General features: G+C 38.2%; 1 protein-coding gene across 1 annotated transcript in view; it reads right to left on the bottom strand.

Moving 5' to 3' along the window:
- Positions 1-4,514: 4,514 nt before the first annotated feature.
- CNGB3 (cyclic nucleotide gated channel subunit beta 3) overlaps positions 4,515-26,469 on the bottom strand; it is a 137,883-nt gene continuing 115,928 nt past the window's right edge. The window contains exons 16-18 of the mRNA XM_045896275.2: positions 7,520-7,666; positions 7,154-7,328; positions 4,515-4,775 (exon numbers count right to left, since the gene is read on the bottom strand). Of these exons, the coding sequence (XP_045752231.2) occupies positions 4,515-4,775; positions 7,154-7,328; positions 7,520-7,666 (583 nt within the window). The remainder of the gene's footprint in view (positions 4,776-7,153; positions 7,329-7,519; positions 7,667-26,469) is intronic.

The following is a 26,469-nucleotide window of genomic DNA, read 5'->3' as shown; positions in this document are numbered from 1 at the left end:
TGTGTTCTCTCTCTCTCTCATTCTCTCTCTCTCAAATAAATAAATAAAATCTTAAAAAAAAAAAAAAAAGAGTTGAATGCTTAACCAAGCCGCCCCAAAGATTCTATTTTTAAGTAACCTTTACACCCAATGTGGGGTGAAGATTTCATATAAAATGACTACTTTGAACTAAAGCTAGCCCAAACAATAATAAATTTAACTATCATAAGATGCTCGAAATCACAACCCTGAGATCAAGAGTCACATGCTCTACCAACTGAGCCAGCCAGGCACTGCTCACTGTCCTTTTCTACTTCTCAGATTTTCCCACCATAGTTCATGAAACTATGTGTACTATATTAGTCTGCTAGGGCTGCCATAACAGAATACCACAGAATGGGTAGTTAGCAACAGAAATGTATTTTCTCACAGTTCTGGAACCTGGAAGTCCAAGATCAAGATGCCTGATGGGTTGGTTTCTCCTGAGGCCTCTCTTGGCTTGTAGATGGCTGTCTTCTTGTATCCTCACATGGCCTTTTCTCTGTGCATGAGCGTCTCTGGTATTTCTCCCTCTTCTTATAAGTAGTTTCTGCAGTGGTCAGTGGAGACCTGCTCACATGCAGGAGAGAAGTCTCATTGGTAGGTCAAGGCACTAGTTAAGCAGATGAAATAGTGGATCTGTCTATAGTGGCTACCTATATGGCTCAGGAGTAACCAAGGCTAAAGGAAAAATCCTGGTGTTGACAGGGTTCTCACTTCTCTACTAGACTGTTACTAGACACAACACTGAAACTTAAGTGCATAGGATTGAATTAATCATGCTTCACTCTTCACTACCCTTATTAGTTGATGCTCTTGGTTTTTTATTTTTCTCACATCATTTATTCCTATTGCTACTTTCATTCTCTCCTCCTCAATAGTTAGTATCTCTAATGCATTTAACACGGTTCCTTAGACATGTATATACTTTTGAAAGACATACAGCGTTTTGTGTATGTTTTAAATGGGATCCTGTAAACACTGCTTTTGTTAATCAACAAAAGGATATGGTATTGAGAAACTTCATTCTCTAAAATCAAAGACTGTCAGAACATTTAGTGTTTGAAATCTTATCAATAAGAATGAAACATTAGACTTTTCCCTGAAGGATCACAGTAATTCCAATGCAGAGAAGCAGCTAGGTAAGTAACTTAGGTAAAAGTTTTCTGGAAACAACAGTCTTTTTATTTTAACTGAGTAGTTTCCAAGGAAACATGACCCCTGGTCTGCTTGTTGGCCCAGGCCTGATGTTAACCCCTTTACATACAGTTTTGCATTTCTTCTTGAATTTTCTCTTATGGAACTGCTTGAGAACTTTCTGGGATACATTTTCTGAAGTAGTACTGCTGAGTTCCAAGGTATACTGCCAGAATTTTGCTAAGTACTAGCAGAAGAGTAGCTCCAATTTATATACTTGCCAGCACTTGGTATTATTATCTGCTTTCAAATATTATCCAATTTGATGGGTATAAAGTGATATCCCATTTTTGCTCTGATTTATATTTCTTTGAGCCCAAGTGAAGTCAAGAATCTTGTCTATGTCGATTGCATATTTATTTTACTTCCATGATTTGCCTATCAACATTCTCTCTCCCTTTGAAAAACTGGGCTTTCCCATCTTTATTCAAATAAAGCATACGAGCTAGTCTGTGCCCTATTATGATTTAAGCAGAAATAATTTACAGTTAAGCAGACATTAGAGAACAATGGAGTGCTATATACTATGAGGTACTTCCTGAAAACGTGAAAGTGTACAAGATAGTCCCTTGAGACTAGAACCATCATGGGTTGTTTTTAGAAGCAATTGGGAGAGATTTGGAAGTATAGGGAAGAGGAAAGTGATGGAGGAGAGACAACATTCCATACTGTGGCAGGCAGCATGGACAAATGCCAGAGGAAGAAAGGTAGGTGGTCGTCCAGAAAAAGCAGGAGGACCAGAGTCAGTGGAGGTATGTTTGGGGTAGTGGTAATTAAATTTGGATAAATAAGACTTAATTGGTAGGAGAGTCTAGTAGGTTCCCGAGTAGAGAAGTAACATGGTCAAAAGGGGTTGCTATTATTTCAATGTGGTGTTCCTCTCCCTCCACCAACAGACATATTGAAATTCTAACCCCAAAGATGAAAGCATTAGGAGGTGGGGTCTCTGGCAGATGCTCTGCCCTCATGAATGGGGTTAGTGCCTTTGTAAAAGAGGACCCAGAGGCATCCCTTGCCCTTTCCACCATGCGAGGACACGGTGAGAAGGAGTTTGCTATGAACCAGTAGGAAGGCCCTAACTTTACCATGTTGGGCCACGATCCTGGACTTCCCAACCTCCAGAACTGTGAGAAACAAATTTCTGTTGTTTATAAGCTACCCAGTCTGTGGTATTTTGTAGTAACAGCCTGAATGGACTGACAGCAGTATTTTAGAAAGATCTGATTTTTCTCTTGACAAAAGGATTGAGAATGTAGGTCAGTGATTAGTAGAGATTGTAAGTAAAAAGTGAATGATTATTTGAAATGAACAGAAAGTATGTACTGAGGTGTAGCGTTGGAACTGAAAAATAAAGGATAATTAGAAATATTTAAGAAATAAAAAGGATTTGGTGATACTAAATAAGCAATGGAAGGGCATTCTGATTACTGGGAAAATGGAGATGATATTTTCTAAAATAGGAATAGCTTGGGAGGGAAAATAAGCAACAGAGGAAGAACATAAATTACAAAGGTGTTCTATTTTAATTTCTTTATAGGATGTAGGGGAAGAACATATTCACATATTCAGGATTTTTTTCTATTACTTTTTCGCTATTTCTACATTTTCTTTCTGTCTTTTCTAATCATTCTTTCTACACACAAACTCCCATTAATCAGCAAGCACCACTTAACAATTTCTCTACATTCCCTCAACTCCTGAAAAACACCAACTAACCTTTGTAAATCTTGCCATGTTTTTATGATACCCCAACACTATATTCAAAAACGGTGACTCAACCAAATGATACGTTTTATTATAGTGATCGATTCATATTTGCTGAATGCATCTATTTGTAGGCTTTTTGGCTAATATGATTTGTTAAAACCCTCTCAGCAAAGTGCTGTTACAATGACCATCTTCTGGGACTTGGGAATAGCCTTATTATACAGAACTTAATGTTATACACTAATGGCATTTATTAGAATGGAATTCTATATGTATTATTATTCCAACATCAGCCTGGCTTTTTTAGTCTCCTCACAGCATGAGACTTTAGTAATTATGCTAATGTTAGCTGATTCATGAGGACAACTTCCTAAAGTGCACTTAATTAACTTGGAGATTTTGTAAACAGCTGTACATGTAGGTTCTGCAAATTGTAGGGATATGTCAATCTGACATGTGTACAGTCTGCCTTCCTAACCTCATCACTTTTACTAAAGCTGAAAACAATAAGAAGCTCAGGTCTGGCACCGTTTGAAGCAAATGCTTGAGGAAAACTCTGAGAAATGTCACTGTAGCCTATCTGAAGATGGGGACCTTAGGATTCCTCCAGTCTGAGTCTGAGGAGCCAGATGAGTTAGGTAGATTGTTGAGTTTCAGGTTGGTATGCGGGAAAATGCTAGTTTGTTTCTTTAGCAAAGGGAATGTTTTTTTTTTTTAAAGATTTTATTTGTTTATTTGACAGAGAGAGAGACAGCTCGAGAGGGAAGAGGGAACACAAGCAGGGGGAGTGGGAGAGGGAGAAGCAGGCTTCCCGCGGAGCAGGGAGCCCCATGTGGGGCTTGATCCCAGGACCCTGGGATCATGACCTGAGCCGAAGGCAGACGCTTAACGACTGAGCCACCCAGTCGCCCCAAAGGGAATGATTTTTCCAACATGTTCCTACAATATGTTTTCCCCCCTGGGTTTGTTGGTACCGTTGACCAATATTGCTCTTCAGGGGACTTTTCTGCAAGTCATATTTCACATCCATAGACTCCATTAGCTCTGCTTCCCTTCAGTCCCAGCTGCTGGGTTGATTTGATAGTTGAGTGACTCATCACCCTTGTTTGAATGGAAATCACCTGATATTTTACTTTTGACATTTTATTAAAATCTCATAATCCCCTATAAGTGAGAAGTAATATTCATATACACAGGACATTTAACCAAGACTAACAGTTCTGTGCAAGACTTTAACACACACACACAAATTGAAAAGGTAAGTTAATCACTTCAGGGCCAAGACCAAACTAATCAAAATAGAGGAAAGAAAGATCAAGAGAGAATGGAAGAAAAAGCCCTACTACATAAATTAGGAGAAATGCCAATCGCACAAAGCTAATGACAACAGAGAATAGGGATGGTTTTGAAATAATCTTCTTACTACTGGGTAAGATCACACTCTCAGATAAGTCCTAGAAACTAAGCTAGGGATTTGTTTATGGCTTCTCAAGGGTCCCGGCAAGGTCTTTTCCCCTCATTAATTTAAGCCACAATCCTGGGTACAATCTCTTTGGGAATTAGCTAGATTACATCTAAAGATAATCAAACATTTATTGCTTAGCCTTTTCTTTGACTTCAATTGTCAGAACCTCTTCCCCAGCCTCTGCAGAAGGAGCCATGCTGATGATGAGGGATTGATGAGTAGTTCCTGTGGGTAAAGCTGCCCTTCTAATTGACTGGGGGATTTCTTCTGCTGTAATAGAATTTGCTCTACATTCGGAGCTGTCCTGTGTTTTCTCTGATGGCTCTCTTCCTTTATTTTCATGTTCTCTTCCTTTACCCTCTCCTTCTTCAGTATTTTCACTTGCTTTCTGGAAGAAGCAGTTACAAAGAATTGGTTTTGAGATCATAATAAAGGACACTGGAGTCTTTTGATTAATATACAATGGCTAAGGATCACTACCAAGACAAAGACTGTCTGAATGAAGTTAATGTGGGAATCATCTCTGCCTTGCATTTGAATATCATTTCACAGCTTTCTGATGTGCTGAAGAATGAAGCTGAGCTGTCACATTTGACTTAACAGAGTAATTCTGGATCGCATTTTTGTCCCTGACAAGGAATTCTCTTTCCATTGGTCCTCATGTTCTCTGAATTATTAGACTTAGTGCTCAGGATTCCTTGCTTTTGCTTTAAAAATATGTACTTATTTATTTTATGAAGATGAAATTTTAAATATTTATTTTCTAATAAAAAAGTGTTAACCAAATACCATAAAAACACTACAGAAAGTATGGTTTTCCTGCTGCATAAACTCATGGGAGAACCTCAGGGAGAAACTCATCTCTCTTTCCTCATACAGTCTTTTCCATTTGTCTCATGGGTGCTTGAGCTATATGGTTTTAGAAACTATTATGCTTAGTATCATCTGTAGACATTTCATAGCAAAAAACATACTATGGGGCGCCCGGGTGGCTCAGTTGATTAAGCGACTGCCTTTGGCTCAGGTCATGATCCTGGAGTCCCTGGATCGAGTCCCGCATCGGGCTCCCTGCTCGGCAGGGAGTCTGCTTCTCCCTCTGACCCTCCTCCCTCTCATGCTCTCTGTCTCTCATTCTCTCTGTCTCAAATAAATAATAAGATAAAATCTTTAAAAAAAAACAAAACAAAACAAAACATACTATGCTCTTTACTGATGATGCTTCAGTTCAGTTTAAGAGAGATTTGTACAAGGTATAAATGTGCACATGTAAAATTGAGAAACTTATTTAACACAATGACCCATATTTCTTTACCCCATTAATCTTTTACATAAATTATTACTTCTATGCTGATTAAATGAGGCATTTGGTTTATACTGTATTCCTAATTTTCACCACAGTATTTGTGTGTGGAAAGGAAGAGGCAAGTTTTAGTCTCTTGAGTGTGACTGATTTATATCTGCTTAATGATCTTCTGAAAGATCCACAGGCACCCATTTCTTACAGTTTTAGAGATAACATGACTAGATTCAGAAAACCTGAATCCCTGTTCTGTTTTCGATATCCGTCCTCATAGGCTTATTACAAGAATCAAATAAATATGAAAATCAAGAGAGAAAAATAGTAACATTTGAGTATCTTGAAATTTCTAGGAATTGAGAGGCAGCTCAGTGTAGGCCTAGAATTCTGAGTACCTAGGTAATAATTTTTACTGTCACTTTTTGTGATCTTATCCAAATTAGTTGATCTGGAGCTCAGTTTCTTCATCTATAACAAGAAGGGCTTGGATGAAATCTATGAAGTTATTTTTGGCTACTAACATTTGTGATATATAAGTGATGGAATATTTGTGAAATATTTATTGGCTCATTGGTAAAATGTGTTATATATTTATAGGTGTATATGTGTGCTTATACATATGCAATTGATTCTCATTTTTCTTGGTAGTTTTGTTCTATAAAGCTGCCACAAACACAGAATTAGCAAATACTGAACCATTGCTCCTAGGGATAATGCAGAGTTTGGTTCCTATGAGCCTCTGGCCAAATTTTTGTCAACAAATCAATACATAACCTTGTTTTATGTGTATTTCTGTTTAAAGACATTTATTTAATATATTCTGTTGATCCATTTTTTGAACTCATGGCCCATAGCACTGTAACTCATGCTTGAATGAAGCTTATCTAACACATGTCTTTTCTCTGTAAGGCACATCAGAGCATTTTCGTGCTTAGGAACACTAGACAGCACTTTAGCTCTATGCAGTAAAAATATGAGAAAAACATTGCACTTAAATAGACCACGAAAAGGTCATTTTTTTACAGTGTGAGAACTGAAATAAGAAGGTAGAGTGTCTTCTTATTCAACTTCAGCTGGGAACATGTGCATTGGGCAACTTAAATTTTTCACTGCTCTGAACATAAGTATGTTTGCAAATGACTACGTTGAGTACTGACTTTGGGTTTAAAAAGAAATTTCTGTGAGTAGGTAGATATGCAAATATACAGAATGTACAAATAATGAGAGTTGAATGTATTTGTGTATACATATGTATTAAAAACATCTAAAATAAACAATGAAGATTAAATGTAATGATATATGAGGATACAGTTTAGATAATAATAAATTGCTATAAATAAAGTAGAAAATAGTCACATTAGATACATCCAAACTATTCCAGTGTCTGAAATAGAATTAAAGTAGAAGCTTGTCTGGGTATACTTAGTCCAGTGGTCTGTTACAGCCCTCCATCCACTCTGTCTTATTACCTGAATGGTTTGTTCTCTCTTCAATTTGAGTAGTCTTGTAAGTCCTGCTTTTCCTGTGCCTCCCAGGAGAGCTTTAAACGTTTTAGGTGTCTCTTGTTTTGGTGGGAAGAGAAAGGCAAGTTCTTTTCTTGGAGAAGTTGCCTCTGTGGCTGGAGCCTTCTTCTTTAGAAGCACCCTGTGGATAGAAGAGAAAGGCTACTTTAGATAGTACTGTAAGAATTCTGGAAAAACCTACCAGAGGCACTAAGATTTCTCCTAATCTGTGAAGTTTTCAATGGATTGTTGCATAAACAGTTGTTTGTTAAATGCACCTCATGGAGAAAGTTTATCACTGCCCAAACTCTAATGGGGTTTTAAAGGTCATACCTGGCTTTCTTCATGAGGAGCTTTTCAGAATCTGGATAATGCACTAGAATTTGTTGGAGGGTCTTTTTGTCCAGAGTTAAAAGATTGGCAAAACCATGGGCTACCACACTGGCAGTTCGACGATTTCCTCCTCTTGCTCCTAGAAGGCTAAAAGAGGAGAAAAGTGAATCTTTACCACCAGTTTCACTCTTCTACCAAGATTTTTTAAAAAATAGGTATCAAATATTTTAACCATTTATACTGCTTTGGAAAGGTGAAGGTGAGAGTTCAGGTGATTGTGTGGAGGAAGTTAGATGTGGAGATGGAAGTGGCAATAGGTTTCAACATGTTTTGTATTGAATTCCCGCCTCACATGAAGGACTTGTAGCCATCAGTACCCCATGAGAGTCTCCATTCCAGATTCCAGAAGCTCATAGTCTCTTTGGACAGGGTATCCTCTATTTGCTCCTCTAGATTCACTTTTCATCTTCCCCATCCTCTTTGCTCCCCAGAAAACTGACCTCCATAGGCTTGTCCTCTGACTTTCATTTGAGTGTAGCCAATGGGAATGATCAGTAAGAAACTGGAAAGCAGGAGGAGTGTGGTGTTGGAGCATTTATTCCCCTATTCACTCTTTGCTAGGCCTTAGGTTAGCAGTAGCCACAGTTCTCTACTAAAATTCACAGCTTCTGACAGGTGGTCATCTTCTAGAAGTGACTCCCACAGCTCTTTCTTGGTTCTGGTAATGTGCCCTCCCCTTTAGGCCTAGCTGTAGAAAAACTCCCTTGCTAGCTTCAGGATGCATTATCATCCCTTGTTGGATACACTTAGATTTTCTTGCAATTTCCTTCTATTGACTTCTGTCAATAATTCATCTATTAAAGTCTTCTTCATTACCTTGTTTGAGTACCTTCTGTTTTCTGCCCGGGCCCTGTGTGATACAGCCTTGACATCAAATCTTAATGATGTCCTGGTTATATCTGGTGAATCAAATCTCTTCTCCTACTTAACTCCCAAATCATCTCGTTTCTCAATATTGTAAACTGCTTGGTAGTATAGTCATTCACATACAACTTCCCACTTCAAATGTCAGTGAATTCTGGGCTTTATATCTCTTAGAGATATAGCTGGGCATTTGTATTTGGGAAGTGACCAATAAGTAGTTGGTGAATGAATGAACACACAAATGAATTTAAAAAATGGTTAAAAATTATATCATTCACCAATAATCTGGAAAATAAGGGTTGGTATATAAAACCAAGACAAGAAAAAACAAATTTAAATGTTTTAAAAAAAACACTACAGGCTCTGCCTTGCAAAGATAATACAGTGGATTTAATCTCTTGGACTCAACTAGTTAGGAGAAAATAGTTGTGTTTTTTTCCTTCGTGTGTGTGTGTGTGTGTATGTGTGTGTGAGAGAGAAGGCTCACATTAATAAAAACACAATCTCTAGGGGTAGAAAGAACAGAGAAAGCAAGCTGGCAATAGGAATGTTCATACTTTCACAGCCCTGCCTTTGGGGACAATGATGTGTGAGAAGTTGCATGGGTCCTATGCCTAAAGATTTGTATCAGACAATATGAGCTTCTCTGACTGTTGCAGAAAAGGGAACATTATGACCAGCTGTTAATTGATAAGAAACTAACACAGGGTTTCAGCTCTCACATGTAAAGAGCTTAGAAGTTGTCAGTTTTGTTCTTACTATTAAAAAAAAAAACCTGGAACAAACTGGATACCAATTAACTTTTCTTGGATCTGTCAGAGAACTGAGGACACAGGGTAAACTCCCACCCAAATGTGGAGAGATAGGTGAATCCAGAAAGCCACAGCCAGACCTATTTACCTGAAACAGAAGGCTTGGAGCTGTAACTGGTACAAACATTTAAATGGTAATTTTGACAAACTATTAGGTTGACAGTGGATTATCAAGAAACTCTCAGGGGTCACAATTATAGGGAATCATACCTGTATGGGTTTATCCTTGAGGAATCCACCACATTCTCAAGATTAACAGCCAAGAAAGATTGCTTGTGGCTCTGGCAGTGGAAGGGGATGATTAATTATCATAAAATACACCCAGGGCTTATTTGTTCTCCATAACAAAGGGCTGCTATCTAGGGAAAAAAACTATCAGAACCCTATACCACCTGAAGGAAAAGTGTTTCTCCCATCCCAGACCCCTTTAGCCTTCCTGTCTTACTTAAGGGGGATGGGAAGCCAAGAAACACTTGTAAAGGTCACATCCCAGGGCACAGATCCACTAAAAGACTGAGATTTAATTATAAGATTATAGATCTCCCTTATATCTTATCATTGTACCAATGGGGCTCTTGTATAATAACAGAGGATTATAGCTACAGGATGCAGACTTTCTCTGAGGAAGTGTACTTAGGGAAGGCCAAAGTCAAAAGGGGAGATAGAAACAGGGGCATTTTAAAGAAATTTGGAAGTTCTGGCACCTAGAGCTACAGCAAACCTTAAACATAGTCCCAACTCCTAGCCAGATTAACATAAAACCTCATGCTAAAGACCTATCTGCCTCAGTTCCTATTACCAGTTACATCAAGTACAGCTTCCAACAAAAAATTATAAAGCACATTAAAAAAACAAGAAAAACACAGCCTTATGAGACAAAGAAAGCACCAAAACCAGACTGAGATATGACACAGATATTGAAATGCTCAGACAGAGAATTTAAAATGACTACAATTAATATGTTAAAGGATCTAATGGAAAAAGTAGATATCATATAAGAATATTTGGATGAGAAATGAAAGGAGAGAGAGAGAAATTCTAAGACAATTCAAAAGGAAAGATTAGAAATCAGAAACACTGTAACAGAAGTGAAGAATAACTTTGCTGGGCTCATCAGTGGACAGCAACATGGCCAAGAAAATAGATGAGCTTGAAGATAGGTCAGTAGAAAGTTCCCAAACTAAAATGCAAAGAGAAAAAAGGAATGAAGAAAACCTCAACAACCTGCTCCCAAACATCAAAAACTGTAGGACAATTTCTAAAAGTATAAATAGACATGTATCTTTTGTGTGTACATATACATAAAATATATACATGGCATACACCATTCTTTAATATTATAAAAAATACTTGAAGTAATCATGGCCAAGGAATTTCCAAAATTAATGACAGACACTAAACCACAGATCCAGGAAGCTCCGAGACTACCACACACAATAAATACCTACCCCTGACAGTTGTGTTTTATTCCTTTTTTTTGAAATCCAAGTGCCTGACCTAAGCTTGATTGCCTTTTCAAAGAGGCATCCACTTCAAAGATGCCGACCTTAACTAAACACATTGCCAGCCACCCAATTATATAAAGAGCCAGGCTGCCTTACCCCACCGAGGGTCCTTTGTTTTAGAGATCTTGATTGATAACTGACCATTGGACTAGCTTGTTTTTTCACTTCTCATACTTTAAATTCCTGCTTTTATGTTTTAAATTCACCAATAAAGAGTGAGCCCACAAAATCCTAGGCCCCCATTCTCAGCCCCAGTAAAAGTAGAACCCCAGGCCTGTGTACTCTTTCTCTCTCTGTGACCTCGCTGTGTGGCCCCAGGTGGGCTGTGTAATTTTTAAGATCTTGTAAGTAATAAATCTATATATTTTTAAGGTTTCCTGATGATTGTTGCTGAAGGGCATCTTATAATTTTTTTTTTTTTTAAGATTTTATTTATTCGACAGAGAGAGAAAGTGAAAGAGTACAAGCAGGGGGAGTGGCAGAGGGAGAGGAAAAAGCAGGTTCCTTGCTGAATAGGGAGCCTGTGGCGGGGCTTGATCCCAGAACCTTAAGATCATGACCTGAGCTGAAGGCAGACACCTAACCAACTGAACCATCCAGGTGCCCCGGTATTTTACAATCTTAATAAAAACCAAAAGGGCCAGTCCAACCACAACACTGGTAGGTTTAGATTGGCACAAAACACCTATAAGAGGAACAAGGATAATAATAAGCAGACTTGTCATGAGAAGCCATGCAAGTAAGAAGAGATGGGAGTGAAATATAGTGTTGAAGTTCCTAACAGATTAGATCATAATTGTTCTCACCACAAAGAAGAAATTATAATTATGTGACATGATAGAGGTTAGCTAATGCAGTGGTGGTAATCATATTGCAATATATATGAATTTATAAAACCAGTATGTTGTACACCTAAAACTTATACAATATTATATGCCAATTATGTATTTCAATAAAAATAAAAATAGTAAAAAAAAAAAAAAAGAAAATCAGTAACCTAGAATTCTATGTACAGTGAAATTACCCTTCCAAGGTGAAAAAGGGCAGAGATTTTCTCAGAAAAATAAAAGCAGAGGGAATTCAACATTTGTTCACCTACCCTGCAAAAATGTTGAAAGAAGTTCCACAGGAAAAGAGAAAATAATGTAGGTTAGAAATTCAGGTCTACATAAAAAGGGGAAGGACATTGGAGAAGCAATAAATAGAGGTAAAATAAAACTAAAATCTTTGGGGGCGCCTGGGTGGCTCAGTCGTTGGGCGTCTGCCTTCGGCTCAGGTCATGATCCCAGGATCCTGGGATCGAGTCCTACATCGGGCTCCCTGCTCGGCGGGAAGCCTGCTTCTCCCTCCCCCACTTCCCCTGCTTGTGTTCCCTCTCTCGCTGTGTCTCTCTCTGTCAAATGAATAAAAAAAATCTTTAAAAAAAACCCCAAAAAACTAAAATCTTTGTTTTTCTTATTCTTAATTGATCTAAAAAATAACTTTAAATAATAAAGTAGCAATGCTTTGGGTGATTATAGCAAATGGATAAATGAAATAAATGACATCAATGTCTTAAAGGGCTGCTACAGAAGAATTGGGGATATTGTGTAAGGCTCTTGCTCTGTAGGTAGTGTTTTGTGAAGGTAGACTTAGATTAGTTTAAAATGTATATCCCAAACTCTAGGGCTACCACTAAAATGTCTTTAAAAGAAATATAATTGACATGCTAAGAGAGGAGAGTTGAATGCTCATTTGAAACCAGATAAGGCAGAAAAAAAGAGGAAAAAATCCTAATGTTAGGCCACCTTAAGGAATCAAACAGGGCCTCTTACCAGCACTTCTCATTAAACTTAGGTCCAGGACTATCCAGGCCACTTAAAAAATCTATCCCTCAAGACAGAAAGTAGGTATTTGGAATCCATAAATGTTGACCATGTTAATGCCTACTTATTTGTTTGGTGATTTCACATTTTAAATTTTTTGTTCCATGGCAAAAACACTTTTTTCTCTTCCTTCCCCCCTTCCTTCCTTCCTTCCTTCCTTCCTTCCTTCCTTCCTTCCTTCCTTCCTTCCTTCCTTCCTTTCTTTTTCTTTCTTCTTTCTTTCTCTCTCTCTCTCTTTCTTTCTTTCAAGAGAAAGGGGCAGAGAGACAGAAGGAGAGGGAGACTCTTAAGCATGCTCCACACCCAGCTCAGAGCCTGACACGGGGCTCAATCTCACGACCCTGAGATCATGACCTGAGCTGGACACTTAACTGCTGAGCCACCCAGGCACCCCCCAAAAACTTATTCTTTAGTCCTTTCCTGAGGTTCTTCCCAAGACAAGCTTTGCTTTCACCTTCTTCTTTTTTTTTTTTTTATAAGGAAGAGGAATGAATTTTACCTTACCTGCCTGCCTATCTATCTATCCATCCATCCAACTTCCTATCTATCTTCTTACTTGTCTCTCTATGAAATGGATGTTGACATTTGAAGGACAATGATAGAATGAGCCTATTTCATTTACATTCCTGTTGTCTTGTGTACAGGGTAATCCAGTAGTTAGGCAGGGCTAGATGGCACTGGGGAGCTTAATTTGGGCCTAAGAATGTCTCTGTGTGTGTCAGACAATGAGAGCAGAACGGAAATAACATATTTAAATGTCAGGTTATTTTGAGATTTCTCAAGCTTTAATTAAACTTGCCTACAGGTTACACGTTTAGAGTGCTTGATGAGTTTTTGAACGGAAGAAATAGTCTGTTTGCCAGATGGATTTTGCCCAAACTCTCTCAGCAACGTTTAAAATAGCCTCTTTTTTTTTCTTCTGTCCAAAAAATGCTTCTCCAGCATTCCACCAATGGAAAGTTTCATGCATTAAATAGCTTAGTAAGAAGATCCCTAAATATTCCCAACCCTATATAGTTTCTGAAAGCACGTATTAGTGGATAAATAGTTGAGGTTAATGATAAGTGTCTGCAGGTCAAAAAATAGCGAACAGAGCAATGGCCCAGGAAAAAAAGGAATGGATTCTGATTCTAGATCCACCTCTGTGTGCTGTGACCTTAGACAATAACTTAAAGACCTTTTTGATTTTCACTCCAATCATGTAAGTATTTATTAAGCACCTACCATGCATTCAGTGCAATGAGTTAAAGTATGGCAAAAGAAGAATTATTGAAGCCTAGTATGGTTTTGTGGAAAGAATACAGACTTTGGAACCAGATAACTCTACCATTTATTATGTGCATTTCTAAGCAGTTTACTTAATCACTCTTTTAGGAAACAAGGCCATCTTTTACTACCTACTATAAGTATCTGATTATCTTTAGGGAGAAATAGGTGTTTATAGACTCCTGATATTTAATTATGAAGAAGGTGCTATTAAGTAAAATTCCTGTCTGAGAAATTTTAAACCCTAATTTGTGGTATGTAACTGTAATAAGTAATAATAAATATAACTTTGTATTACTTGGAGGTCTCCAGAAAAACAGAACAAATAGGATATATACAGAAAGGAGATATTTGGAATCCATAAGAGGAGATTTATTATGGGAATTGTTATGGAGACTGAGAAGTCCTATAATCTGCCATCTGCCAGCTGGAGACCAAGGAAAGCTGGTGGTGTCATTGGACTGGGGGGATGAGGGGGAATCCTACCGGGTAAATACAGGTCTAGGTCTGAAAGCCCAAGAACCAAGAGTGTTGACATCTGATGGCCAAGGGCAGGAGAAGAAGGATGTGTCAGCTCAAGCAGAGAGAGCAAATTAGCCTTTCCTTCACCTTTTCAGTACCTCAATAGATTGGATGATCCCACCTGCATGGGTGAGGGTGAGCTTCACTCTATTCAAATGCTAATGTCTTCCCTAAACACCTTCACAGACACACCCAGAAACAATGTTTTATCAGCTGTCTGGGCACCTCTTAGCCCAGTCAAGTTGACACATAAAATTAACCATTATAGTACTAGCGGTAATATACACAGCCGTAGTGTGTGGATAAGTGAGTGAAATCAGTTGTGTGAATGTCAGAGAGAGAAGGTATATTTAGGATGAGAGGACCTATATGTGCAAAACTCTGTAAATGTCAGGAATAAATGGTGACATGGAGATCATATATGCGTGTACACACACATATACATATATATATGCATAACGTGCATATATAATATACATATATGTAATATAGATGTATGTGATATATATAAATCACAGAGAACTAAAATATTCATATAGTCACTAGCCTGTCATTCATTCTCAGCTTTTTTCCAGAGTTGCCATGTATGGCATCATAAATTGTGCACTGCATACGTAGACTATGTGACTGGAGCTCCCTGGACTTGTGCAGTGCGCAGCCTGCACAGCCCTTTTTAGCAGAGCTAGCGTATCCAGAAAGCATTCACACAGATCAGTAGAACACAGAGGGGTATAAATTGGGCATAAATTGAATGGAAGAGCAAAAGAAAAACAAGAATGGAGACATAAATGGGATTCATACACAAATGCAAACTTTGCCATAAGAGGGCTTCATATTTGACTCTTAGTCTTTTATACCTCAAAAATGGATGAATTCTTAGCTTTAAGAAAGATAAAAATGTCTCTTGAAGGTCTTACTAGAGAGACTACATGTAAATGGTGAACACCATCCTCATATTTTTATGATAGATGCAAAAATAAGTTTGCTATAAATGTGATATGGTCCTCATTAAAGGCTGTGTGTCACTCCAAGGTCCGGTTTAGTGAGAATAATTCTGTAGGTGAGGAGGGGCATCAGTATGATGCATTCCAGGTAACTTGCCCTCTCTTTGTTGTACCTAGAATATACAGAGAACAAATAATCCCTCTTAAACATTGCCTTTCTCAGCTGGACTTTCGATAAATAGTGTTTCTATATGAGTTTGATATTGTATAGAACCTTATACCTTAGAGGCCTATCATATGGGAGAATGTGAGGAATTCACTGTGTAAATTGAAAAGAAAAAAAAATTAGAGATAAATTAGGAGTGTGTAGAAATACCATACTCCATAATGAGCTAGATACGATGCTAAGTTCTGGGGCTATACAGATGATTAACATCTGCCCATAAACTGTTTATAACCTAGGAGTGGGATAAATGTGGGTGAGGATTGTCAGACTAGCAGATATAGTAATATTACTAGCTAATATTTTTGAGGGCTTACTATGAGTCAGGTATTTTTCTAAGTTTTCTTTTTTTTTTTTTAAAGATTTTATTTATTTATATATTTTGGAGAAAGAGTGAGAGAGAGAGAGTGTGAATGGGGGAGGAGCAGAGGGCGAGGGGGAGAGAGAATCTCAAGCAGACTCCATGCTGAGTGCAGAGCCTAAGGTGGGGCTCAATTTCAGAACCCTGAAATCATGACCTGAGCTGAACCCAAAGTCCGACCCTTAACCGACTGAGCCACCCAAGCACCCCCTAAGTTCTTTTTTATGTGTTAATACATATAATGCTTTCCAATCCTAAGGGGTAGTTATATATTTTTATTAATCCATTTTGACTGATGAAGAAATGAAGTCTTAGCTGAGTAACTTCCTCACAGTCACACAGCTCATAAGTTGTGGAATTGGGATGCAAACCCATACAGATTTCTTAAACAGGTAAATGCAGTACAAAATGGCAGATGCAGGGCACCTGGGTGGCTCAAGTCTAAGCATTTGACTCTTGATTTCAGCTCAGGTGATGATCTCAGGGTCATGAGATCGAGCCCTGCATCAGGCTCTGTGCTAGCGGAGAGTCTACTTGGGATTCTCTCTCTGCCTACCCCGCCCCCTCCGCACTCTTTCTCTCTAAAATAAATTAATAAATCTTTTAAAAAAAACCCAAATGGCAAATACTTTAAATGTAAAAAAATGAGAATGTTTCCTAAAATAAAGATATTTCTAGTTTAAAAGCATTTTTTCCATGTCGAAGAATCATTTCCTAGAATAGAAATAAAACGGTCTCTGAATACTGTCGATGGAAAGAGTATCACATCCAATGCTGAGTGAGAGATTAAAACTTCAAATGTCTGTTCTCATTAAGCAAATTTCCAAGTGGATTATATTTAGAGGGCGGGAGGTTAGATCACCTGTGTAGCCTTTTTCTGAGATACTCTTTTATCCTTTTCAGTGTTACTGGAAAACACTTCGTTGCTTGAAAATTTTTACCACTTCACTAAAAATAAATCCTAACAAAACTTTTGTAGGTGAGCAAATATCAGAGGATGTTCTAGTGTCACCTCTGCCCAAGCTGCTTGCTCTTTGCAGATACTTTGATATTCATAAAATACTGCAAGGCAAACACACGTTAACCTAGAATTTGGTGGGGTTTTTTTTTTTTTTTTTTTTTTGTAAAGTAATTTGAGAAAAATCTGTGTATGTGGACTTTCATCAGAGTTAGAGAGTTTAGATTTCACATATACAAAATACAAAGCCCTTTTCCCCCTAGCGGTTCTTGATAATAGAGTTGAACTAGCTGAACAATGAAGAATCTAGGCAAAAATTCTAAGGATGTGGAGAGGAAAAAAAGAATAGCGTGTATATTTTATTCCGTGCCCTTTTTACCTATATACTTTCAAGTGTTCAGGAGAATACTCTGCAATCGATATTCTGGTTAGAAAATACGATATCAAACAAACTATATAGTAGCTTATTAAGCGTTTCTTTGGAGTCAGAATAGCTAACAATGACACATATTAATGACCATGTCAATCTGGTGATGTCGGTTCTTACCTATACCTACTGACATAATCACTGAGGTCCAGAATCAGTGAAGTGACTTATTCAAAAACAAAACTATGAGTTTCATTATTGAAATTCAAATGTAAGACCAGAGCTGACTAATCAAGAGAACTTTTTTTTTACACTTGACCTTTAGTGCTGCCAGTGAAGTCATTGGTATTATTTTAATGACACATATTTACTTGCCCGTGGACATTAGAAAAAATAAGGGAGGAAGCCAGTCAGGCTGGCATGATAAGCTATGCCAAAGTCTGACTGTCAGAATCTTGACTCCCTCCCTGCTGTTCCAAATGGTGGTAAGGAACCTTGATTTTCATAGAATTAGAGACACTGGACAAAGTTACTTTAGGAGGTGTCCTTAGGATATTTGGATACATGTTTTAACAATGGTACTGAAAATATAGTTGTTTACAGGAATACTGTGAAACTTAGATGAGGTTTGCTTTTTGCTCTAAGCAAAAAGGCGCTACACAATCAAAGAGATGGTCTACAAAAGGATGTAGTGAAAATACATGGGCAAACATGGTGTAGAGGGAAAAAGAGGTTTAGATTATTTTTCAAAATTTTTGGGCTTTTCACTATGATACAAGGTAAATATCAAAAAAGCTTTCTCAGAATGGGTGATTTGACCAATAAAACTGATGAAATGTCAGAATTTAAATATTTTACATGAAAACCACACTATTTAAAATATATAAGAATACATCAATGCCTAAATTCTACTCAATAACCTGCTATATACGATGAAAAAAGGATGATGAAAAAAGAAAGAAATACAGAAGGTAAATAAATGATCATATTTATGAAAATAAATAGGTCCATAGAAAATTAATTCATTTAGAAAATATTTATTGCAGACCTATTATTTCCCAGGCACTATTTAGAGAAATGCAAATTAAAACAACCTATTAAAATGCAAAACCAATGAGAATAATAAAGTAAAGGCAGTGACGTTAGGGAAAAATAGCTATACATCGCATGTTGTATTGTAAATTGATTCAATTTTTCTGGAAAATAATCTGCCCATATAGTACAAGAATTATAGAAATGTTTCTACCTTTTGACCTAGTTATTTCACTTTTGGGAATAAACCTCAAAGAAATAAAAGCAAAGTAATTTTATAAAGATGAACACAGCAGTGCCATTCTTAATAATAAACACTGACTTAAAAGGGCACAAGGCTGAATATGCATATTCATGACAAAAATGAATGTGTATTAGTACATTTGCAAAGATAGAAAGATAATTACATTCACTTATTTATTGAATAACTATTTATTAGCTACTATGTGGGCCAAGCACTGCCCTAAGGGCTGGGAATTGAGTGCAGAACAAACCAAATGTGGTGTCCGCTATTGTCCCCGGAAACCTGTGCCTTTGTGCAAAATAGAAAAATGTAGCTTCTCTGGGCCCATGTAATCCTGTGGGTGTAAAGCTGGGCCAGAAAAATGTTCCCATTTGCAAAGTAAAGAGTACCTGTGCATGAAGAAGAGCACAATAGAAGAGATCATGACTCAGGAGTGGAATATGGTCCCTCACTGGTCATCTTGATGCAGAGCACAACTGAACAGCCATACACAATAGTCCTGGTGCCCACAGTTTAGTGAGAAAGAAAGACATCAAAGAAATAAATGCACCAATGAGGGCTTAATTACAAAGACAAGTTCTCAGAAAGAAAAGAATATAGTCTGACAGAGCATATAGCAAGGAGAACTGGGAGGTCCCTATAGTAGAGAATATAGGAAGTTCTGAAAGAACTGAGATTAAGTAAAGGAGATGGGAAAATGTCCAGACAGAGGTAACAGCATGTGTGAAAAACTCCCCATGGCCATATGGCATGTGGCATATTCAGGGAACTGAAGTCTGAATTAAAGAGAGCACAAGAGTGAGCTGCAATGTGAAGTAGAGAGGTGGGCAGTGGCTAGCCTCTGTAGGACCTTGTAGGCCAGGATAAGAACTTTGTTCTTATTCCTAAAAACAGTATAAAAGTATTAAATTGTTTTAAGCAGAAGGGGAGGGACATGATCATATCTGTGTTTCCAAAAGATCCCTCTGGCTGCAGAGTGGAGACTGGACTGCTGAAGATGTAGATATTGAAGTGGGAAATGCAGAGTAGGCCATTGCAGTTGTCCAGTGAGAGGTGGAGGTGGTTTGGACCAAAGCAGGGACAATGGAGATGGTAAGATGCAAATGATCGGAAACATATCAAGGAGGTAAGATTGATAGGTCTCAGAGGTGCACTGGCCATGAAGGGTGAGTAGAGGGAGGTGTTAAGCATGCCTTTTTTTTCCCCAGTAAAACTTTTAAAGTTAACAATTTAAAGAGTTTGGTATTTGTTTCCTGGGGCTGCTTTAACAAACTGCCACAAAACCAGTGACTTAACAACAATAGAAATGCATTCTCTCACAATTCTGGAGGCCGAAGTCCAAAATCAAGGTATTGGGAAGGCTGGGCTCCCTCTAAAGAATCTAGGGAAGAATCTTTTCTTGCCTCTTTCAGCTTCTGGTGGCTCCAGGAATTCCTTGGCTGTGGCTACATAATTTCAATTTCTGCCTCGGTCTTCAGATGGCCTTTCCCTCTTCCCCCTGTGTCTGTGTCTTTTCCTCTTCTGTCTCATGTGAGGATACTTGTCATTTGATACAGGGCCCATCCAGATAATTAAGAATGATTTTACCTTGAGATCCTTAACTTAATTATATCTGTAAAGAGCCCTTTTGGGTTTTTTTGTGTTTTTTTCCAAGTAAAGTTACATTCATAGGTTCCAGGGGTTAGGGCATGGATATATCTTTGTGAGGATCACCATGCAACCACTATAGGCATTATGTGAATAATCATTTACAGATCCTACAGTAGGGACTACCAGGATTGACCTTCGTGCACACATTATTATCTGCATGTGCCATTTGAGGAGCACTGAAATGTCTTCTTTCAGTTCCCAAATAAGCTCAAGTGATTGCCAAATCCAAGGGATACACTGGTCATTTTGAAGCCTTGTACTCTGTAAGATCCTGTGTATACTCCATCTTTGGATGTAATCCATAACATTTCATCACCTGGTATTGGAATCTTTTGTTTCCTTGTCTCATCTGTTTGTAAGGCTCTTCAAGGAGGCAATTGTTTCTTGTTGGCCATTCTTGTTTACCATGTCATGCATGGCCTTCTTTGAGTCACTTCACATTATAAATTTCACTTGTTTTTATAAATCACAGTGAACTAATTAACTAAAAATTACTGAATACACCTACAAATTCTTTTTGAAAAGAGGCGGGATATCAATGAAAATCATTATTTATTGTATAGTTTTTTTTAATTCCAGTTTTATTGAGAAGCAATTGACATGTATCACTGTATAAATTTAAGGCATACTGCATGATAATTTGATTTACATATATCATAAAATGGTTACTACAGTAGGTTTAACTAACATTCATCTGCTCCTATAAATACAATAAAAAGAAAAGAAAAAAAAGGAAAAAATTTTTCTTGTGATGGGAGCTCTTAGGATTTACTCTTTACTTTCCTATCTATTATACAGCAGTGTTAGCTATAGTCATCATGTTGTACATTACAACCCTAGTACCTATTTATCTTATAACTGGAAGTTTGTACCTTTTGACCACCTTCCTCCAATTTCTCCTCCCCCCACTCTCTGCCTCTGGTAACCTCAAGCCTTTTTTATGAATATTTTCTTTCTTTTCTTTTTCTTTCTTTCTTTCTTCTTTCTTTCTTTCTTTCTTTCTTTCTTTCTTTCTTTCTTTCTTTCTTTCTTCTTTCTTTCTTTCTTTCTTCTTTCTTTCTTTCTTTCTTTCTTTCTTTCTTTCTTTCTTTCTTTCTTTCTTTCTTTCTTTCTTTCTTTCTTTCTTTTTCTTCTTTTTCTTTCTCTCCCTCCCTCCCTCCCTCCCTTCCTTCTTTCCTTCAAGATTCTACATATAACTGAGATCGTACAATATTTTTCTTTCTCTGTCTGACCTATTTCACCTAGCATAATGCCTTCAGGGTCCATCCATATTGTTGCAAATAGCAGGATTTCTTATGGCTAATATTCATATATATGGATATTCATATATATATAAATATAGGAATACAATTTCTTTTTTTTAAATATTTTATTTATTTATTTGAGAGAGAGAGAAAGCACAAGCAGAGGGAGTGGTAGAGGGAGAAGGAGCGGGAGAAGCAGGTTCCCTGCTCAGCCCTATGTAGGGCTTGATCCCAGTTCTCTGGGATCATGACCTGAGCTGAAGGCAGATGATTAACTGACTGAGCCACCGAGGTGCCCCTGAATACAACTTCTTTATCTATTTATCCATCAGTAGATATTTAGGTTATTTCCATGTCTTGGCAATTGTAAATAATACTGCTATGAACACGGGATTGCAGATATCTTTTTGAGTTAGTGTAGCTATATTTATATTAAACAAAATAGACTTTAAGTTAAAAATAGTAAAAAGAGACAAAGAAGGTCATTATATAATGATAAAGGGTTAATGTATGACATCATTGTGTCCCATAACCCCTGTAGGCCTTTTTACTTTTTTCATTATTTTTTCTTTTCGTTCCTCTGGGTAATTTCCAAAGTCCTACACACAGATCACTGTTTTTCTGTGTGGTTGAGTCTATTTTTGAAACTACTGAATTCTTTAGTTCAATTATTGTGCTTTTTAACTCTTGCATTTATATATATATATATTTTTTGATCATTCTATTTCTTTGGTTGAACTTTTTTTTTAAGATTTTATTTTTAAGTAATCTCTACACCCAGTGTGAGACTCGAACTCACAACCTTGAGACCCAGAGTCACACATTCCACCAACTGAGCCAGCCAGGCACCCCAACTATAGCATTATTTTTGAGGGTTCCATAGTATTCCATTTAAAAGCTGCAACACAATTTAGGGTATTGAATGTCCTCTTGGTGGGCTTTTAGAAAGGTTCTAGGTTTTTTTTTTTTTTTTAAGATTTTTATTTATTTATTTGTCAGAGAGAGAGATATATATATAGAGAGAACACAAGCAGGGGGAGTGGCAGGCAGAGAGAGAAGCGGGCTCCCTGCAGGAAGCCTGATGCGGGGCTCGATCCTAAGACCCTGGGATCATGACCTGAGCCTAAGGCAGACACTTAACCTACTGAGCCACTCAGGTGTCCTGCAAGATTCTAGTTTTTGATATGCAGAGATGACTATTACTTCTCCTTACTTGATGTAACCAAGTGAGGTCAAGTTGAGAAAGGGGCATAGACTTAGTGCAGTGAGACCAGGAAGAGACATAGAACATCCAGGGGTCTCAAGGATTCTTGACAACACGTCCCCACACATCTTTGGTTGAATTTCTTATTTTGTTTATGCATTGTTTTCCTAATTTTGTTCAATCATCTTTCCTTGTAGTTTCCCGAATTCCCTAAGAGGATTATTTTGAATTCTTTGTCTGATAGGTCATAGATCTCTATTTCTTTAGGGTCAGTTATTGGAGATTTATTAATTTCCTTTGGTGTTGTCATATTTGCCTGATTTTTCATGATCCTTGATTTTTTAACATTATTATTTGCACATTTGAATAATTGGGCTCCAATACCAGACTTTACGGGTTTGCTTTGGCAGAGACAGTTCTTCACCAATCAGTTCAGTTTGGGTTTCTGGATGTCTGTTGGTATGTCCTTGGGCAGATGTGGTCTGCTATTACAGTCAATTTTTATGTGATGCAATTGTTCAAATTCTAAGGATGGAGATGGGGGATTGTGCCATTGGCTGAGAACACCTGGCTAGGATTGCTGGCTGACTTCCTATCCAAGTGAAGCTGGAGGAGAGGCTCCATGGTTGCCTGGATTCTCTGGTCAGGCTTACTAGATGGTCTAGACTGGGTACACTATTCAGTAGTAGATGCAGCTATAAATGAGCTTCCCTGATGTAGCAGGGCAGCAGGATGGGACCCAGCTTATTGTTTGGTGACCTAAATCAGGCCAGAGTGTATACTGAATTCCTTGGTTAGGTAAGGCCACTGATTTTTCTCTTTAGATGGGAGAAGTTGTGGGCTGTACTCTCTGTATGTAGTCTCAAGTGTCACTGTATGTAGGGCAGTTGAATGGGCTATGTAGCTTCCTGTGTATTCTGGTTGGGTTCCTTGTTTGGATAGGCTAAAGGTTGTAGTCAGCGATGAGCAGGGGTGTAAATTAGATTCCCTACCTGGGCACAGCAGGAAAAGCAGCTCTAAAGCAGATAAAACTCACTGTTCGCTAACTCAAGCCAACTTGCACCCCAGGTTCCCTGACTGAACAGGGCCACTGGCTTTGCTTTGCAAACTATCAGCTCTGCCTGTCTACCTTGATTAAGTGGCTTCAGTGCTACTGGGCCAGCATAGTTTCCAGGAGTTGTCTCCAGCCCTGACTGGTCAGATGGGGCCAGAAGGCACTCTCCAAAGCAGGTGGGGCTATTTCTTAGCTCCCTTGCTTGCGTGGGAGGGAAAGGGACTGCTCTAAGCTCTTCTAAATTTCCCAAACATGTTGTATGGTTGAGGAGAGCTGCTCTTAGCCTTGCTATGAATTAATCCCCCTGCCTGTGTATACCATGGGAATGCTCCATGCCCAGTACTGGCTTTTCTGGGAGTGTTCAACTCTGCTTGCCTGCCTCTTGGCTTGAGTGCCACTGGCCCACACTGCTTCCAGGAGTTGTCACTAGCCCTCTGGTCAGATGGGGCCAGAAGAGTCCAGCGTAGGTGGGGCTGATTTAGCTCCTTGCCTGGATGAGGGCAAACAGGGCTCTAAGATCTGCAAATCTCCTTGTTTGAAGATCAGAATCAGACAGATCCGCATTTTGCTGAATTCCTTGGTCAGAGTGCATTCCTGATTTGGTTCTACAAAGCTGCTGGTTAGGATTACTACTTGGGCATGGCAGGTATGAACTTAGTCTGACAAGATCCACTTGCTGGCTATTGCAAGCTTCTCCTCTCTTCTCCATCACAGTCAGATTCCCAGGGGTTGAGACTCACAGATTCTCCTGCAATCCCTGTGGTGAAAGATCAGAGTATGGGCTCCCACAATGGTTGGGGGGGATGGTTGTCCCCCTTGTGTTCTCTTTTCACACTGGAGAAACTGGAGGCTCAGGGGAGATCTCTGTGTGGTGCTATACTGGTCTTGGGGAGTGGCAATGTGGTCACTGTGTAGTCACTTCTCTTACCCTTCTAATGCAGTCTTTTGGTCTCTGCGGTGCAGTGGATGCTTCAGCCTCCCCCATGTGTTCCAGGATTCTCTCAGTAGTGTCTTGTTTTCTAATAGTTGTTAATTGTGCTTGTGAGGAAGAGCAAAGTGAGGAAGAACTTATGTTGCCACCTTGGTGATGTCATTGGTCTATTGTATTATTTTTATGAGGCTGCAGGTGACATAGAGATGGAAAGTTCTAGTTCTTATATTTTAATAGCTTCATCTGTTGGGAAGATCCATTTGAACAAATTAAATATAAATCAGTGGTAACTACTATAGTAAAGTCATGAATAAAATAGTATGGAAGCATAGAACAGGGAGCATCTAATTGTTTCGGGGGTGATTAGAGATGGCTTCAGAAAGGTGACCCATGAATTGAATCCTGAAGAGTGAGTAGATATTTTCCAGGGGGAGACATTTCAAAGAGATATGAAACCAGTAGGGAGTTCTGTTGAAATCACAATAGCAATACCAATGGTAGAAGTTCAGATGTGTTTCAAGAATGGTGAGAAGCAGGAGGATAGGAAGTGGTTAAATACATTTGGTGAATAAGACTTGGCACTTAGTGTATGTGTAAGGAAAACAATGGAGGCAGAACTACTACAAGACCATCCTTTGGCAGACCCTAGGTCTCTCTATTAAAAATGGGTGTCTGGACTCTTCAGATATTAATTGGAAGTATGGTCTGGGTTTTCTCCATGACAGGCTGTAAATCTATATTTTAGTTAGGGCTTTGCTCTTTTAGATTAATATATAATGTCCTTGAAAGCCCTCAATTCTTTTCTTTCTTATTTTTTTCCTCAGAAAAAAGAACCTTCTTTAAAAAGCTATATGATACTGTATGGTGACTAACATAACATAAAAAAAAATGCTATATGATAGTGTTGGATGTAGTTCATTTTAACAAAGGTCACAGCAGTTTTGAGTAGTAAAGATGATCACCAGATCTTTCCAGTATCTAGATGTTTGGTAGTCATGTTTCCATCATTGGAATAAATAATTAGAGCTCCAGGGGCATATGACAGCTGTGGGCCTATGAAGCCTGTGGGTATCTGGGAAGAGCCAGATGCATCCTGTTTCTCCTCAACTATAGCCAAGAAGAGAATCGAGGCAAAAAGCTCCATTTTGCATGAATCAACCAGACTATTGAGGAAGTATAGAGCTTGCCTGGTCTACTGGTTTCAATTTGGCCTTAGAAACCAAATGGGTAATAGGAGATTTATTTGAGAAGTTACTGTCAAGATCTAAGATTCTTTTCAATTGCAGCTCAGCAGCACCTGGATTCTATTCCTAGAATATTTCCTCCTGTGATGATAGTATCAGCAATTAACATACTTGTATTTATAAAGCTTTATTCTTCAGGGAGTACTCAACCCTTGGGAGAGGTCAGCTAATTAATTTCTGTAATGTTTCAGATTAGACTGTTGCATGTTTTATGACCTTGAAGATTACAGTGGTTATTAAGTCACTAAAATATTAAATCACTTTTGCAAGGACTCCCAGTAAGGAAGCAATAGAAAATGAGCAAAGAACTAAAATCTTGGACATTCTGAGAAGTGTTTCCATCACTGCCCCAAAGCAGGATCCTCACAGGAGTGTCCACTCTATTTTAAGCAAGGAGAAAATAATAAAAAAAGGGAGGCCTCATTATCAACAGAGAAATAACATGCTTCAACATTCTAAGGAAATCTCTCTTATATTAATACGAAGTCATCTGAAATTATCCATATCTCTGGAAACCTGAAGATAACTTCTTAGCAACTATGAAGTCAGAGGTTGGATGAACATCATTCTTTTGTAGTGTGGTGCAAAGATCATTGGACC

This window comes from Mirounga angustirostris, unplaced genomic scaffold, assembly GCF_029215605.1.
Source record: "Mirounga angustirostris isolate CCGP_5_RB_7025 unplaced genomic scaffold, mMirAng1.0.hap1 SCAF_4, whole genome shotgun sequence".
Lineage (NCBI taxonomy): Eukaryota > Metazoa > Chordata > Mammalia > Carnivora > Phocidae > Mirounga > Mirounga angustirostris.
The sequence above is the reverse complement of the archived record's forward strand: the minus strand, read 5'-3'. Positions and strand labels throughout refer to the sequence as shown.